At 44.5% G+C, this 15,378-nt stretch overlaps 1 protein-coding gene across 1 annotated transcript; it reads right to left on the reverse strand.

Moving 5' to 3' along the window:
* Positions 1 to 1,555: 1,555 nt before the first annotated feature.
* cog4 (component of oligomeric golgi complex 4) lies at positions 1,556 to 15,251 on the reverse strand. The gene is made up of 19 exons (XM_061814141.1): positions 14,476 to 15,251; positions 13,001 to 13,083; positions 12,765 to 12,879; positions 12,375 to 12,549; positions 11,476 to 11,669; positions 11,289 to 11,394; positions 9,763 to 9,920; positions 9,634 to 9,692; positions 9,364 to 9,488; positions 9,156 to 9,274; positions 7,483 to 7,649; positions 7,226 to 7,394; positions 5,909 to 5,971; positions 5,725 to 5,838; positions 5,531 to 5,623; positions 5,360 to 5,443; positions 4,095 to 4,196; positions 3,668 to 3,796; positions 1,556 to 1,841 (listed from the first exon to the last, which is right to left on the reverse strand). Exons 1-19 carry the CDS (start codon positions 14,608 to 14,610, stop codon positions 1,707 to 1,709), a joined length of 2,325 nt encoding a protein of 774 aa, XP_061670125.1. The 5' UTR covers positions 14,611 to 15,251; the 3' UTR covers positions 1,556 to 1,706.
* Between the last annotated feature and the right edge of the window lie 127 nt (positions 15,252 to 15,378).

A 15,378-nucleotide genomic window follows, 5' to 3' on the forward strand; every position in this document is an offset into this window, starting at 1 on the left:
CAAATTATAGCGCCCAAGAGCACAAATACTTTTGTTACTGTTCTGACAACTTTCACTCCCGTTAATTTTCAAAATAAAATTTTACTTCTACTGTGCTTTATTTTCACAAAAGATCTTCATGAATTGTTACTGCAAAGTTAAATCACAATAAAGATATATATAATATATAGTACTGTAGGCTCCAGCACTCCTGCGACCCTTGTGAGGATAAGCGGCTAAGAAAATGGATGGATGGAGAGAAGGCCCCCGACTGACCCACATGTCGCTGATTGGCACTCACGCCACACACCCAGCAGCAGGTGACGACCAAAACGACTACAATGTTTGCGGTGTGAGGTCAAGCCCTTGCGGTGCGCCTTTGTCAACAGAGATGAGCTTTCATTTTAAAATGACAGGAAGTCGATCGCTCCGTAAGAGGAAATGGTAAACAAGGGAAGGAAATGAAGCAGACAAGCTGCTGTGCGAGTTCCTGGTTTATAAGGTAACTACTACTACTGGTAGTACAGTATTTGCTTTGACTAAATGTGCACATATTAATGTTCGCAGTATTCTAGTTATCTACTGAACAAGTAGCTGAACATGAAGATATGCTAACTTGTCAATGCTAAGTACCATGCGGCCTCTTTACAAACTAGTACTGTAATTTCCAGCCTATAAGCCGCAACTTTTTTTTCCCCGCACACGCTTTAAACCCTGCAGTTTATGCGGCAAATTTGTGCATTTTTTCTAACGGCCGCAAGGGGGAGCACAAGCGAGAGTGAGATCGGTGGAATACACGTGCCGGGGAAGTGACTTTTACCGGTCCAGCCCTGTTAGCGCTGCACTAGCATGTTACTGTCGTGTCGCAGTGTTTTTTACCGGTATTCCCTGTTACCGCGGCGTTAGCGTTAAACACTGTACCGTCTTTCTTTCTGTGTTTCAATGTGGGCGCTTGCGGCTTTTACACAGCTGCGGCGTAAGTATGTACCAAATGGTATTTCCTTTACAAATGTACTGCTCGAGGCTTATAACCAAGTGCGCTCTGTAGGCCGGGAATTACGGTAACCTATAGCTTAGCTTGTGCTGTTTACTTTCTTTTTTGCTTATGACATTGATACACAACATGCTGTGTGTGTGTGTGTGGAGGAATTTATTTGAACAACCCGAGTGTGTTTTGTGTATCAATTGCAAAACTTTCTTTAAATGTTTAACCTAATTTCAACGCTAGTGTGGAACAGTTAAAATAAACGTTTTCTGACTAACACAAATACAGTCCTGGCATACCAAAGGTTCCCATCCTACCTAAAGAAGCATACAAAACGTTTGTTAAATGAATTTATCTTAAACCAGCGAAGTCAAAATGTTGCCATTTTGTTTCGTTATCATGGCCTTGTGTAGGCATGTGGTCGACATGATGGCCGAGCAACGAGTGCGAAAGTTGCTCATTAGCCATGCAAAACTTCACTGAAATAGCAAAAACAAAACAAAAAAAAAAAAAACAAAAAAACACTTGCTTAAAAAAAATTAAACAATTCCAATAATTACATTTAATAGATTACTTTTGATACTTACCAATCATAGTTTTATTCAAGTAATATTCTATAGGGTGACTTGCAGGTGAGAGTCCTTCATTCTATAACACCCGAAAGTGCAACAAATGTCGAACAACAACAAGTTTGATCAGTAAACTTGTTTTTTTTTTTTTTGGACTGTCTTTGTAAAATTCATCACAGCCGCAGCCTCTTGATATCCTCGCTTCGAAAGTCAATGCGCAGAGCGAGAACCTGGCGCACCTCTGCCGGCGTCAAACGCCACGTCAGGGGGCCCGAGTTGGGGCCCCAGTAGTCCAAGATCTCCGTTACCTGCGGGACACAGGAAACAAGTAACGTTAGCGTTCTGGACCTACAGTGAAGAAAAGAAGTATTTGAACACCCTGCTATATTGCAAGTTCTCCCACTTAGATTTCATGGAGGGGTCTGAAATTTTCATCGTTTCAGGAGCAGAGATCATCTAAAAAGAAAAATCCAGAAATCACAATGTATGATTTTACTAATGACTTATTTGTGTGATACAACTGCAAATAAGTATTTGAACACCTGTTTATCATCTAGAATTCTGACCCTCAAAGACCTGTTAGTCCACCTTTAAAAGTCCACCTCCGCACCGTGTATGATCCTGAATCAGATGCACCTGTGTGAGGTCGTTAGCTGCATAAAGACACCTGTCCACCCTATACAATCGGTAAGACTCAAACTTGTAACATGGCCAAGACACCAGAGACAAAATTGTACAACTCCACACGGCTGGAAAGGGATACAGAGAAATTGCCAATAGAGGAGTCATGGGAGAAAGGTTTGTGGTCTGATGAGACCCAAATGGAACTTTTTTGGTCATAATTCCTCTAACCGTGTTTGGAGGTAGACGAATGATAAGTTCCATCCCTGGAACACCATCCCTACTGTGAAGCATGTGGGTGGTAGCATCATGTTTTGGGGGTGTTTTTCTGCACATGGGACAGGACGACTGCACTGTATTAAGGAGAGGATGAGAGCGGCCATGTATTGTGAGATTTTGGGGAACAACCTCTTTCCCTCAGTCAGAGCATTGAAGATGGGTGGTAGCTGTCGTCTTTCAACATGACAATGACCCGAAGCACACAGCCAGGAAAGCCAAGGAGTGGCTCCGTAAGAAGCATATCAAGGTTCTGGCGTGGCCTAGCCAGTCTCCAGACCCAAACCCAATAGAAAATCTTTGGAGGGAGCTGAAACTCCGTGTTTCTTAGTGACAGCCCAGAAACCTGTCTGATCTAGAGAAGATCTGCGTGGAGGAGTGGGCCAAAATCCCTCCTGCAGTGTGTGCAAACCTGGTGAACAACTACAGGAAACGTTTGACCTCTGTAATTGCAAACAAAGGCTACTGTACCAAATATTAATATTGCTTTTTTTCCCCGGGTGTTCAAATACTTATTTGCGACTCTTATCACACAAATAAATCAGACATTGTGATTTCTGGATTTTTCCTTTTTCGATTTTCTCTGCACCTACGATGAAAATTACAGACCCCTCCATGAGTTCTAAGTGACTTGCAATATAGCAGGGTGTTCAAATACTTATTTTCTTCACTGTACCTGCTATCCCTATCAAAGGAAGTATTTTAATCTCTCTTTGGATTATTTGAATTATTTAGTGGGGAATCACATTGAGAATGAATGCTTGCTATAATCCTTTAACATGGAAGATGTAAAATATGGTTCAATATGCTGTTGTACAATAGATTCACTGGACACTTAATTTGGCACAAAAACGTGTTTCAAAAATCGTGAACCTTGCCTTTGTACACTCAGTGGCAGGGCACACGTCGACAAACAACCATTCAAACTCCCATTTGCACCTATGGACAACTTTGTCTTCGAAAGAACCCGACATGATTGTTTTTCGAAAACGTGAGCGGACGCCGCGGTACCCGGCGAAAACCCACGCAACGCGCAAAAGGGAGCATGACTGCAAACCGTGTCGAGAGACCTCAGAGTGACGCAGCAGGCGCGCTTACCGCTAGCTGACGGCTCCGTGGGGCTCAATAAAAACGTGAACATTCATGAGGTTCGATTACATCACGCGCCTAAAGGGTTCCATTTTCCCCTCGCTAATGGAGCATTGCGTGCGCGCGCGTGTTACGGAACATCAATTACCCGCTCCAGGTTGAGGATGGTGGCCATCTGCGTGAGACGGGCGAACTTGTCCCTGATGGTCCACGTGGTCACGGTGGTGAGATATGCGACCAGGGAACGCAGTTCTTTATCAAACTGCAGCCCTCCCAGCTGCAGAGAAAAAAAAAAAAAAAAAAAATCAACACCCGTGCTATTTTTAGATAACATTTCCAGTCGTGCGCACTCCTCAGATGCTTCTAATTTTACCAACAATTTGCAGTGGGTTTTCTATTTATAGAATCAACAAACATATTGCCGGAAGTGGAGAGTCTTATCGCAGCAGAGGCCTTCTCCCCCCAGAGGAACTTTGTGAATTATTGCTTAGGGCTTTTCATCCCGTCCGCGTCGTCTTTCTCGTGACGGGGCAAAGTGCTCGCCGCCACCTTGTGGCCGAGCCGGGCTCGCTCACCCTGCTGAATGAGCACTTGAGGACGGTCTTCTCCATCTCGATGGAGATCAAACTGGTCATCAGGCTGGTCAGCGTGTCGTAGATAACCGGAGAGAGCGTTGTCTGGGGGACGGGATGGAGAGGAATCAGATTTAAAAAAAACAAAAAAAACAACATACAATTCGTCCGGAAAGTGCGTGTGAACGCTAAAAAGCTGACACAATTCATTAAAGCCAAAGTATTGTCATGAAAAATACACATAGAATTATTCACTTCAATCTCTATACGAAAAAATAAATATGCGCGGAGCGCGCGACATCCATGCGCAAAGCTGCGGAAGTGTCATTCTACGACATCCAAGTGGTCGCCATATTGGCTGCGTCCTCCGTCCGTGACGTCACCCTGGACATTCGCCGATGAAAACACGCGGTGCACCCTAACTATGGGAGACAAACGCGCCCCGTCTGACACGGAAGCTCTTTTCGAAAAGGAGAACGCCACACAACCGAGTGAAGTTACCGGGGCAATATTACCTGATCATTTCGAATCATATTTAGATGATATGTGGATCACGGCCAAACCACCTCCCAGCCCGATCCACCTCCGCCTCCACGTCCGCGGCTGAGATGAGCCGCCCCGACCAAAGCCGTGTCGACAAGGCCGGTGGTAATCCACAAGGCCTGCCTGCGGAGGCCGTCTTTCAGCGGCTGCTCCACGGAAGCCTTCCGACACATTTAGTACCCCTACTTACAGATCACACCCCCCACCCCAACTATTATTATTATTTTTTTTTTTTTAGTAGCTGTATACACACCTACCTGTCATTTGGAACCCATGAAGCTCTCGTCCTCTGCACCCGTGCAATCTATTTTTCACGACGAACCGGGTCTTTTGGAACAGTATGAAGAGCGAATCCATCCTCCCGAGCGTTCGAGCAATATCCAGCAATGCAACGAGCCGGCATTTTGGCTAACACGAAGGAAGAGCGAGCTACCTTCCCGCAGGTAAAACTCGTATAAACAGACGAGACCGCTTGAGTACTGCCCTTAACGCCCCTTCTCGATAACAAATCCCTCGAGAGGATTTTCATGGCGGGAGTCACAAAAAGCCGTATACATCAAAATTATGTTTTGTGTTGAAAAAAAACGCATGGGTTCATACCGGCTGCCATTTTTTCCCCCATCAATAACATACGGAAAAAGCCTCCATTTCATGACAGTGCACTTTTAAGCATCCCAAAGCAAACCACCCAACGACGAAGAAGCCTCGATTTTGAGTGCCGTCACCTTGAACTCGGCCATCAGCTGCTCCAAATTGACGATAAGCTGCTGCACCCACGGGTCGTTTGCTTCGTAGTCATTGAACTCCTCCTGGAAGGGACAGCGGCGGTTACGGGGGATGCTTCAAAGCAGGGATTGGAAACATCGGCGGTTGGGGGGAGCCATTGATTGTGCGACCTCCTCTATATTGTGCGAGATGGACAGGAAGCCGCTGATCCAGGGTTTGACCTGAGGCTTGATGGCTGTCGTGTTCAACTCCGTTAAGCCTTCCTAAGAAAGCAGAATCTAGCTTTAGAACATCTAAATATCTATGCGAACACACAAGAATATTAGTTATCGCCTCCGCCGGTATGCGTTTTTGTGTCTCCAACCTGCAAAAGGTCTTTAAACTTTGCAGATGTGTTGACAAGGTCTGACAAGCAGCTCTCGATCTTGGCCCTGTCACCGGAACTGGACCCCTGGCTAAACAGCTTGGCGCAGTCATTCTGCGCGTGGGATACAAAAATTAAGGAATTACAACGAAAATTTTGGCCCATTGTATGAATATTCAGTTACCTCGAGGTTCCTCTTCAAAGTTGAGATGTTCTCACTGCACACCTCGGCATTGTTGAGAGTCACCTGAAATCGACGTTTGTCACAGTCAGTCGATAAAGCTCCGGTCTTATTAAACACCACCTGTGCACTCATGAAAACATACATGGTCTATATGTCATATTAGAGAGGCGTGTCCATCACTGAATAACGAGTTAATGGGGAGGTTAACCCAAAATGGCAGCCACATCATCATTTTACGCAAAGCCGTGAGGGTTCCATAAACTGTAATATAGCCAATTCCACATAGGGACAAGGTGCAGCTCACCAATGAAATACATTATGTATATCAGGGGTGCCTAGACTTTTTTTTTTTTTTTTTTTTTACCCCAAGATCTACTTTCCAAACAGCCAGCCAAACCGTTTTAAGGTTAGTGTTATGTTGCCTCCTATATTTAAAATACAGAATTATCTTTCTGTGCACTGTATTGTCTGTGCTTTTATCCTGGAATTTTAAAATGACACACCATCTCATCCTGCACTTTCCACTTTGGCTTCAGACCAGACCTTTCCCACTCAGAAAAGAGAAAATCTCGTCCGGTTTCAACACTTTTTCTTTGATTATTCACATACTCCGTCAGTCATTGGATCTTAAAACAACAGCCTCTCTTTTTTTAACTTTCTCCCTTACCATCCAAAGTAAATACAAGCAGCATGTCTAGCTCGTCTTTGCTCTACGTTGCCCAGAATGTGTAAAGCAGCGGTGGTGGACGCTCTCATTATAAAACACATTGATGGGCTGCGTAAGTACCGAGTGTACGTCTTTAAGAGTGGGGGGAGGAGGGTGTAAGGTAAACTAGGAAAAAGAAAGGGTGGAGAGCAGCGGTCGTTGTTAGAGAAAGTTCCGTGTGCTGCCTAAAAGAAACCAGCGGCTTCTTCTTTTCATTTTTTACAGTACGTATGTGAATTGTGCCATTGGATGCAACAGCCAATCATCCCTCACTCATTGAATCACATTGCAAAAGGCCACAAACTGAATAGCTGGATGTTATACTTTCAATTTGCATTGGACTTTTTTTTTTTTGCGAGCAATGCAGAATATCTGCGAAGAGACTGCATCAGCGGTCACAATTGCGCATGCGTGCAGTGTAGAGGGAAAATTGGCTGACATTTTTTTCTTTTTTTGAGACGCTGTCCTGCGATCAACCAAGACTGCCTCGCGATCGACGCATTGAGCACCCCTGAAGTATATCTACAAACGAGATTATTTTTATTTCCAGACAGGGTGGAGCCTAATCAACCTTTTCGATCCATTATATACAAGTCGTGCATTGAGCTCACCAAAAAAGCAGCCTTGGCATTTTCGGCGCTCTCGATGCTGAACTCGGTGTTGAACTTTCCCTGCTGGAGGCTGCTCTGCATCAGGCTGACCGCGCTGCTGACGCCACGCTGGATGTCCTGCAGCGTGGTGGCCGGGAAGCCCTGCCGCAGCTTGTTGTACAACACTTCCCTGGCAGGCGAGGGCCGCAAGCGTGAGACCCCCTGACGGGTAAGATGACAAGCTGCTGTATGGTCAGAGCGCTTTCAAATATGCCTACCTAAAGTCGGATTCCAGCACGGAGTTGGCGTGGTTGATCATTGCGCAAAGGCAGTCGATGCTGGAGCTGGACAGAGCGCGGCTGATGCACTTCTTTACGATGTAGAAGCAGTCATCCACCATGCTGGACGTCAGCTGACTTTTTTCAAATGTGTCCATTGTAACCGCCTAATTAAAAAAAAAAAAAAATGGATACATAAACAGTAGCTCAAGTGTGGGTAATAAATGCAACAGTAATTATTTCCTAAAATTGTTACATCACCATGACAGGAAAATTATCATCAGTGCATCCATAGAACTGTAAAAAATAAAGTATACCAATGAACGTCTCCCTGTATGTTTTTTATTCACCTGCCAAAATATTGACTACAACTGGAAAATCCATCCATCCATCCATTTTCTGAACCGCTTATCCTCACAAGGGTCGCGGGAGTGCCGCTGTCTATCCCAGCTATCATCGGGCAGGAGGCGGGGTACACCCTGAACTGGTTACCAGCCAATTACAAGGCACGAATAAACAACCATTCACACTCACAATCACACCTATGGGCAATTTAGAGTCCTCGATTAATTCATGTGTTTTTAGGATGTGGGAGGAAACCGAAGCGCCCGGAGAAAACCCACACAGGCATGGGGAGAAGATGCAAACTCCAACTAAGCAGGTCCGGGATTTGGACCCGGGTCATCAGAACTGTGAGGCCAACGGTCTAACCAGTTGCACTACCGTGCCACCTTGGACATGGCGGCATGGTGACTCAGCTGGGAAAGCATTGGCCTCACAGTTCTGAAGTCCCAGGTCCAAATCCCGGACCTGCCTAGGTGGAGTTTGCATCTTCTCCCCATGCCTGTGTGGGTTTTCTCCGGGCTCATGTTAAGATGCAATTCGTTGCACTTTGTACCGTAATTCCTGGCCTACAGACAGTGCACCTGGTTAAAAGCCTCACTGAATACATTTGGAAAGGAAATACCATTTGGTACATACATACGCCGTAGCTGTGTAAAAGCCGCAAGTGCCCACATTGAGACACAAGATATTTACGAAAGACAGTACATAGAAAGATTTTAACGCTAGCGCTAATGCTAGTACTAACGTTAGCCAGCACTAACGCTAGGTCAATCCCTATTTTCTGGGAATAGCTGGGGGTGAGCGGCACAGTGGATCAGCTGGAAAGCTTTGGCCTCACAGTTCTGAGGTCTCGGGTTCAATCCCGGACCCGCCTGTGTGGAGTATGCATGTTCTCCCCGTGCCTGCGTGGTTTTCCTCCGGGCACTCCGGTTTCCTCTCACAACAACAACATTAATTGGACATTCTAAATTGCCCCCAAGTGTGATTGGTTGTTTGTCTCTATGTGCCCTGCGATTGGCTGGGTGTACCCCGCCTCCTGCCTGTTGACAGCTGGGATAGGCTCCAGCACTCCCCCGACCCTCGTGAGGATAAGCGGCAAAGAAAATGGATGGATGGATGGATAAAGTCAACCTCTCACCTATTTCCCCCCGTTGAATTATTTGGCTGTATTTTTGTCTTTATATAACTCTTTCTGAAATGCCTTCAAAGTCCACAAGATGCTCATCGTACTTGTAAAAGTCGATTTTTGGGAATACCTCAATCTCCTTACACCGTGCACATATACAGTGTGTGTAAATTACACATAAAAAAAACAAAGAGACGTGAACCTTGTTGACAGACTCGCGCATGTAGTACTCCTCCATTGGAATGTAGTAGCCAATCAGCTCCTGCATGTTCCTGCTCAGCACGCAATGTTTCAGCAGCTTCTCCACGTTCTGGTGATGTTCTGATTGGCAAACGCACGCTCAATTATTTCAATTAACTCCATTTTAAATGACAAACACACACACACACGGCGGCTCACGTATGACGTACCCGCCGTGATGCTCTGACCGTCGCCGACTTCGAAGTCGGCCATTATGCGTCGGCGCAGAAAGCGCAGGTAGAGCTCCGCCCTCGCGTTCATCAACGTGACTTCTGCCAATACCGGGTCGAGCTCTCTGTTCAAGGCAGACGCAATTACTAGACGCGGCCATTCTAATATTTTTGGCCTGTCATATAGTGAAATATTAGAAAATACCAGCAACAAATATCTCGTTCACTGTACTCAATATGGTGGCTGGCATGTGTACAGCTAAACAATACCTGGGCTCGATCCTCTCCCCGGGTACACTTTTCATCATGCTGCTCTGGACAATCTGAAACTGCAGCAGCCATTCACAAGGTGCCGTTATTTAACCCCTTCACGACCCTTCTCGTATGTCAGATACATACTTTGCCGAGGTAGCCTCTTTGCTGCATGAACTTGTCCACGATCTTCTGGGACTGTCGGTCACATTCCTGCTGCAGGTGAGTGATGAGCGTGTAGAGGTGGCCCGGACCGTAATACGTCTCCACGATAGGCTGATGGGTCTCGACGACACGAGCGATGCCTGCAAATGACCATGTTGGTTCAAAATAATATATAGCACTGGGTAAAACGCTCAAGGGAGATTCGGTTTGGTACTTTCACAACTATACATCACAATAACCGTACATAAATTGAATCCCACTCAAACGCAAAGTGAGAATATTTGTATTTAAATTGGTTTGCTAGTTATTGAGTTACAGTACAACCTCTGTTCTCCACCACAATCCGTTCCAGAAGGCGGTTTCAGAAGTGATTTGTTCAAAAACCAAATCCATATTTCCCATTACAATTCATTGAAAAACAAGTAATGCGTTCAAAGCCTAATTTTTTTTTTTTTTTTAGCTTTTCCTGATCATAAACTGCATAGTAGAAAAACATGTATGTAGTTGGAATACTTTAAATAAATAATTTAAGAAATATATTTACTTTTTGCTTAAAATGTATGCTTTAATAGTGGAGTAGGTTAGGCTGTGAGCGCAATGCCGTATCTGTAGCGACTTGGCCCCCAGTCTTGTCAACATTTTTTTATTCACAAAAGTGCAGAATAACTTTAAACAAGCAATAATAAGGGGAAAAAAAGAAAAAAAATTGTTGACAAAAAGTAATATACAAAAACAACTCGTAACTCGAGTTAACAAAATCTTTGAAACAGATCAAAAATGCAGAAATGCTAACGGAACAAAACATTATCAAAGTTCACAAGAAAAAAGCAATGCAAAGCTATCAACTACTGTATCAAATCTCTTCGGTGGGGGTGACTTGCCCCCTGGAAGTTCTTTTCTTAGGAAGAACAAACAGTCAGTAAATGTAGCGACCGGGACACGTCGGCGTACAGAGGCTGCGTTATAGACATTAACAACGCGCGTCGTGGGTCGAAGCTGATCGGGCTGCGCGCGTTGTTGTATTTGGTTTTCTGCGATTCAAAATATTGAATCATTAGTGAACGCAGTCAATTAAAAATGCTCTAGCTTTGGGATCGATGCATAATCACGACCAGCTGCATCCAAGCTATACCGAACCATTACAGTATATATGATAAATATGCTTATATTATCCATTTTTATCTGTGGCTAGCAAGCAAAGTGTAGACAGTGCTCTCAATAATCACTGACAATAACGAAAATATCGACTTTACTCCTTATTCACGCCCATTTCCTTGTATTGTGGCAATGAAAGAGCTTCTTCCTTGAAAATGGCACCATGTTTTTGTTGATCCAGATGCATCCCATGGGAAAACATGCATCAGCCACATGATTTGAACCTCAAAACTGTGAGGCAAACTCCCTAACCACAACAGTTGGCCACTGCCGCCCAGTCATTAGAACAACAAAGCTTAAATACCTTTCTAAACTGCAACAAAATATGGACGGTATCAATTCTGTATGCTCACCTTCTAGCAATAATGTCAGCGTATCAGCAAATATGAGTGGTGCTCTTTTTTCGCTCAAGTCTCCTCCTGTTGCCAAGACCAGGTTCTCTTCAGCTTTGGAGGCAAGCTACGGGTGAGAGTACGCGTATGCCAGTCAGCCACATTAAACACCCCCGGACCACACAATTCAATTTTCCCGATTCCTTACCTGACTGCAGAGATACTGTCCAAAGCGGGCCAGGCCTTGCTCGTGCAGGCCCAGCAAGGGGAAGATCTTGAAAAACCTCTCCACCTGTGCCAGGTCCACCGCTGCCACAGCTTCATCCAACTTGTCAGCTACGATGACCTTCAGTTTCTGCTCGGCCTCCTGCAGCAGCAGCAGACTGGCATCCACGGTGCTGCCTGAACAAGAACACGAGGGTTACAAGTACCGTAATTTCCGGCCTATAAGCCTCGACTTTTTCGACGCTGCGGTTTATGCGGTGATGCAGCTAATTTGTGCAATTTTTCTCACGGTCGTGAGGCGCCGCTTGACCGGAACAGGTAAGCGTGAGACCGGCGGAATACATGTGCCGAGGAAGTGACTTTTACCGGTCTGGCCCCGTTAGCGCTGCACTAGCATGTTAGTGCCATGTCGCAGTGATTTTTACCGTTTTTTTTTTTTTTTTTTTTTAAATCGGTCCTGTTAGCGCGGTGCTAGCGTTAGCATTAAACTCTGTGTGCCGTCTTGCTTTCTAAATATCTTGTGTTCCAATGTGGGCACTTGCGGCTTTTACACAGCTGCGGCATATGTATGTACCAAATGGTATTTCCTTTACAAATGTATTGGGTGAGGCTTATAAACAGGTGCGCTCTTTAGGCCGGGAATTACGGTACAGGAAAATAAGACAGCCCTGCATATTTCCAGTTTGGAAATCATTAAATGTTTTAAAATTATTGCCATGCCACATCTTGGTGCCAAAGAACTATGCTGAAGTGATTTGATTAGCTTCATCGAGACAAAGGTTGTGATTTGCTGCCATCTTTTGGTATCGTGATGCCGAGGAACTGCATCAACTAATCAAGCAGAACTCGACACTACTTCTTTAATAGACTTCATTTGCATACTTTCTTCTCCCTGCCTGCTCAGCTCAATGACTGACTGGTCCAGAGAAAGGTATCTGTGAACGTGCGCAGCGGCCTGCTCGTAATCTTCATTATGCAGAGCCGTCTGGACGCCGTCGGTGCAGAACTTCAGATCCAGGATGTCATCAGCACGCTGGATAACGTTGTACAGTCGTGTCTATAAAACCACAAATCAAAATTAGCAACCCATACAAAATTCTCGTACAGGACTGCACATTTTAGCAATTTGACAAAATCGTGTATTTATAATCAATTATCTTCAATACACATGCAGACTAAATGTGTGCAATTGTAAAGCGTCTTTGAATGCCTTGAAAAGTGGTGTATGTTATCATTATTAATACTTTTGCCCATGTGAGCAGAAGGGTGTACCTTGGCCAGGTCTAGCTGTCGGACTTTCCGGCTGACGTTCTCTGCTAGGCTGCAGGTAAACGTGATCATGCCGGACAGCTGGCTGGCATCTCCTCCGATCAACTGTAGGTTGGGCCTGGGTAGTGCACAAGCAATGCATGTCATGTCACCCCAGACTTTATTGAAAAGAAGTCATTGGGTAGTCTTAAGGTCTGCAGTGCAGGATCCTGAGGGGACGGACGGCTGAAAATTTTTACCCCATCCTCTGGAGTGCCAACATCTTAGTGTTAATGGTTCCCTCCTGTCCCACCAGTCGGTCGAGTTCAACCTCCACAGCTTTCTAAACCAAACCAAGCACAAACTAGATGTCAGCGCAAAAGATATATAAGGAGTCCTCGGGTTAGACGGCCTCGACTCAAGACGTTTCGACTTTACAACACCCGTCCGCCATTTTGTCTGGCTAATGCTTGTCCGTGTTTGTGCGCCGGGAGTATCTTCGCATTTTTCGTCCTCCTTTTTAAACATTATGCCCCCAAAGAAGAAAGCCGTGTCTTTTAGTAATGCTTCTGCAGCCAAAAGAATATCCATTACCGTGGAAATGAAGCTCAAGATCAGAAAAAGATTGGAGAAAGGAGAGACACCAACACCGCCAAGGCTTCAGTCGGTCGATCGTAGTGACAATTATTAAAGACAAAGCCCGTTTTTAGCGCATGTGAAGGGTTCCGTTCCTATGTCGGACACAATGATCACAAAACACAGTTCTTTGAGACTTGTCGAGATGGAGAGGATTGAGGACGAGGTTCTTTCGCCTTCACCATCCACCTCTCAGCAGTAATGCTAAGTACATCATCGTGTTTATTTCAATGTATTTGTTTTTTTTTAACACAAAGTATTTTGATGTAAATTCTGACTTTAATGGTGGAATCCTACTGAAGTCGAAATTCAAATTTAGTTGCTACTGTAGTAGTCGTAGACCGAGGACTCCCTGCTGTACTGTACACAGATGTAGTGAAGACTCATAAAGATATAGTGAAGAACACGGACACAAATGTTCAGTCAGGTGCAATGTCATTTTTTTTGTTTGCAGTGAATGAACGATACATGCAATATTGTCTGGCTACATGTGCTACTGCAACAATTGTGTTTAAATATCAGTTGTTAGCGTGCGTTTTCAGTGACGGGAAAAAGAAGGGAAGCAGCGCTCCATTCCCCTGGTCCTCAAATGTGAAACAAACACCTGAAATTGGCATAATCTGCCCTGAAAACCTTATTGCTGTTACTTTTTCATAAACACTTACTTGAAAACACGAGGTTTCCTTTTTTTACAAAGCTGGACTTTTCTGTGTGATGTTACTGTATCCTTTGCAAATGTTTTTTATGCGGCCCACTACATCTTTAAACGTAATTTTACTTAATCATGCCTAACGGGACAAGCCAAAAGAAACTTACTTACTCATCAATGTAGGATTTCAACCGTTGATTGACAAGTAGCTTGCAGACCTGACATTAGACCCGAGACGCCACACAACACAGCCGGACAGCCTTTATTCTGCATTTTCTCCAAACTATTAACATTTAACAACAAAAGGAATTGCTTCTGGTTTTCTTTCGGTGATATTGTGAGTAAGAATCTGCCTTCACAAACCGACATCCGTAAATTTACCTAGCACAGGTGACACGTCAAGCGGATGTATCGCCGTTTAAATGTCCCCAATTGTTATTTTATACCGACCTCTTCAACACAGAGCTGCTGATAAACTCTCTCCAGGTCGTCCAGCTCCGTCAGCGTCGAAATTGTGTCCATACTTATAGAAGATAGACTGCCAGAATCGCATCTTTTGCCTGGGACGGACACACTGTCAGCCATCTTGAAATACACTAGGAGCTACTCCGCGGTTGTTGTCTGTCAGGCGCGACGACTTCACGTCGCCGCCTCCAAGTACACAAATACTGTAGTACTTAAATGTCGTAGTAATTACTAAAATATCACTGGCTATAGAAGATAGACATTTAAACTGGTAACGATATTTTTATCGGGCAGCTTGTGCAGTTTTGCCTGTAAGTCACTAACGAGGGAAAACATAATTCACAACAGCGCATGCGAAGTATAGCTAAACAAATTTGACAGTGAACCATGTTGACACTTCATTTTCATTCCAAATCTTTGCGGTGAGTTCCACTTTTTAAACAGTAAAAGCGATCGTACTACATAACACAGTCAGTCTATAACAACAGAAACTTAACTCCGGATTGTTAACCTGCTTCATTTGTTTTAAAGCAGTGGTTACCCCATTTTTTTTAGCGCCCCCTTTGTGGAGATGAAAATTATTTTCGGCACCACCTTGCTCGCTCACACAATTTTTCTAGAAATATGCATTGGTTTGGCCTGGAATAAATCAATAATTACTGCAGTGGTCCCCTTTTTTAATTGAAAAATACACTGCCCAATTTATCGAACCACCAAGAATAACCCCAATAAAAAAAAAAACATCTTTTTTTTCTCCGCTAAAATTTAATGTTTTGTATTCCTGCAGCCATTCCAGTCACTGGTGTCGGCTTGTGTACTTGGTCGTAAAATTAACTCCATCTGCTGTGTGTAGCGCCCCCCCCCCACTCTCCGATTCGACGATATGAT

This window comes from Syngnathoides biaculeatus, chromosome 3, assembly GCF_019802595.1.
Source record: "Syngnathoides biaculeatus isolate LvHL_M chromosome 3, ASM1980259v1, whole genome shotgun sequence".
NCBI classification, from domain to species: domain Eukaryota; kingdom Metazoa; phylum Chordata; class Actinopteri; order Syngnathiformes; family Syngnathidae; genus Syngnathoides; species Syngnathoides biaculeatus.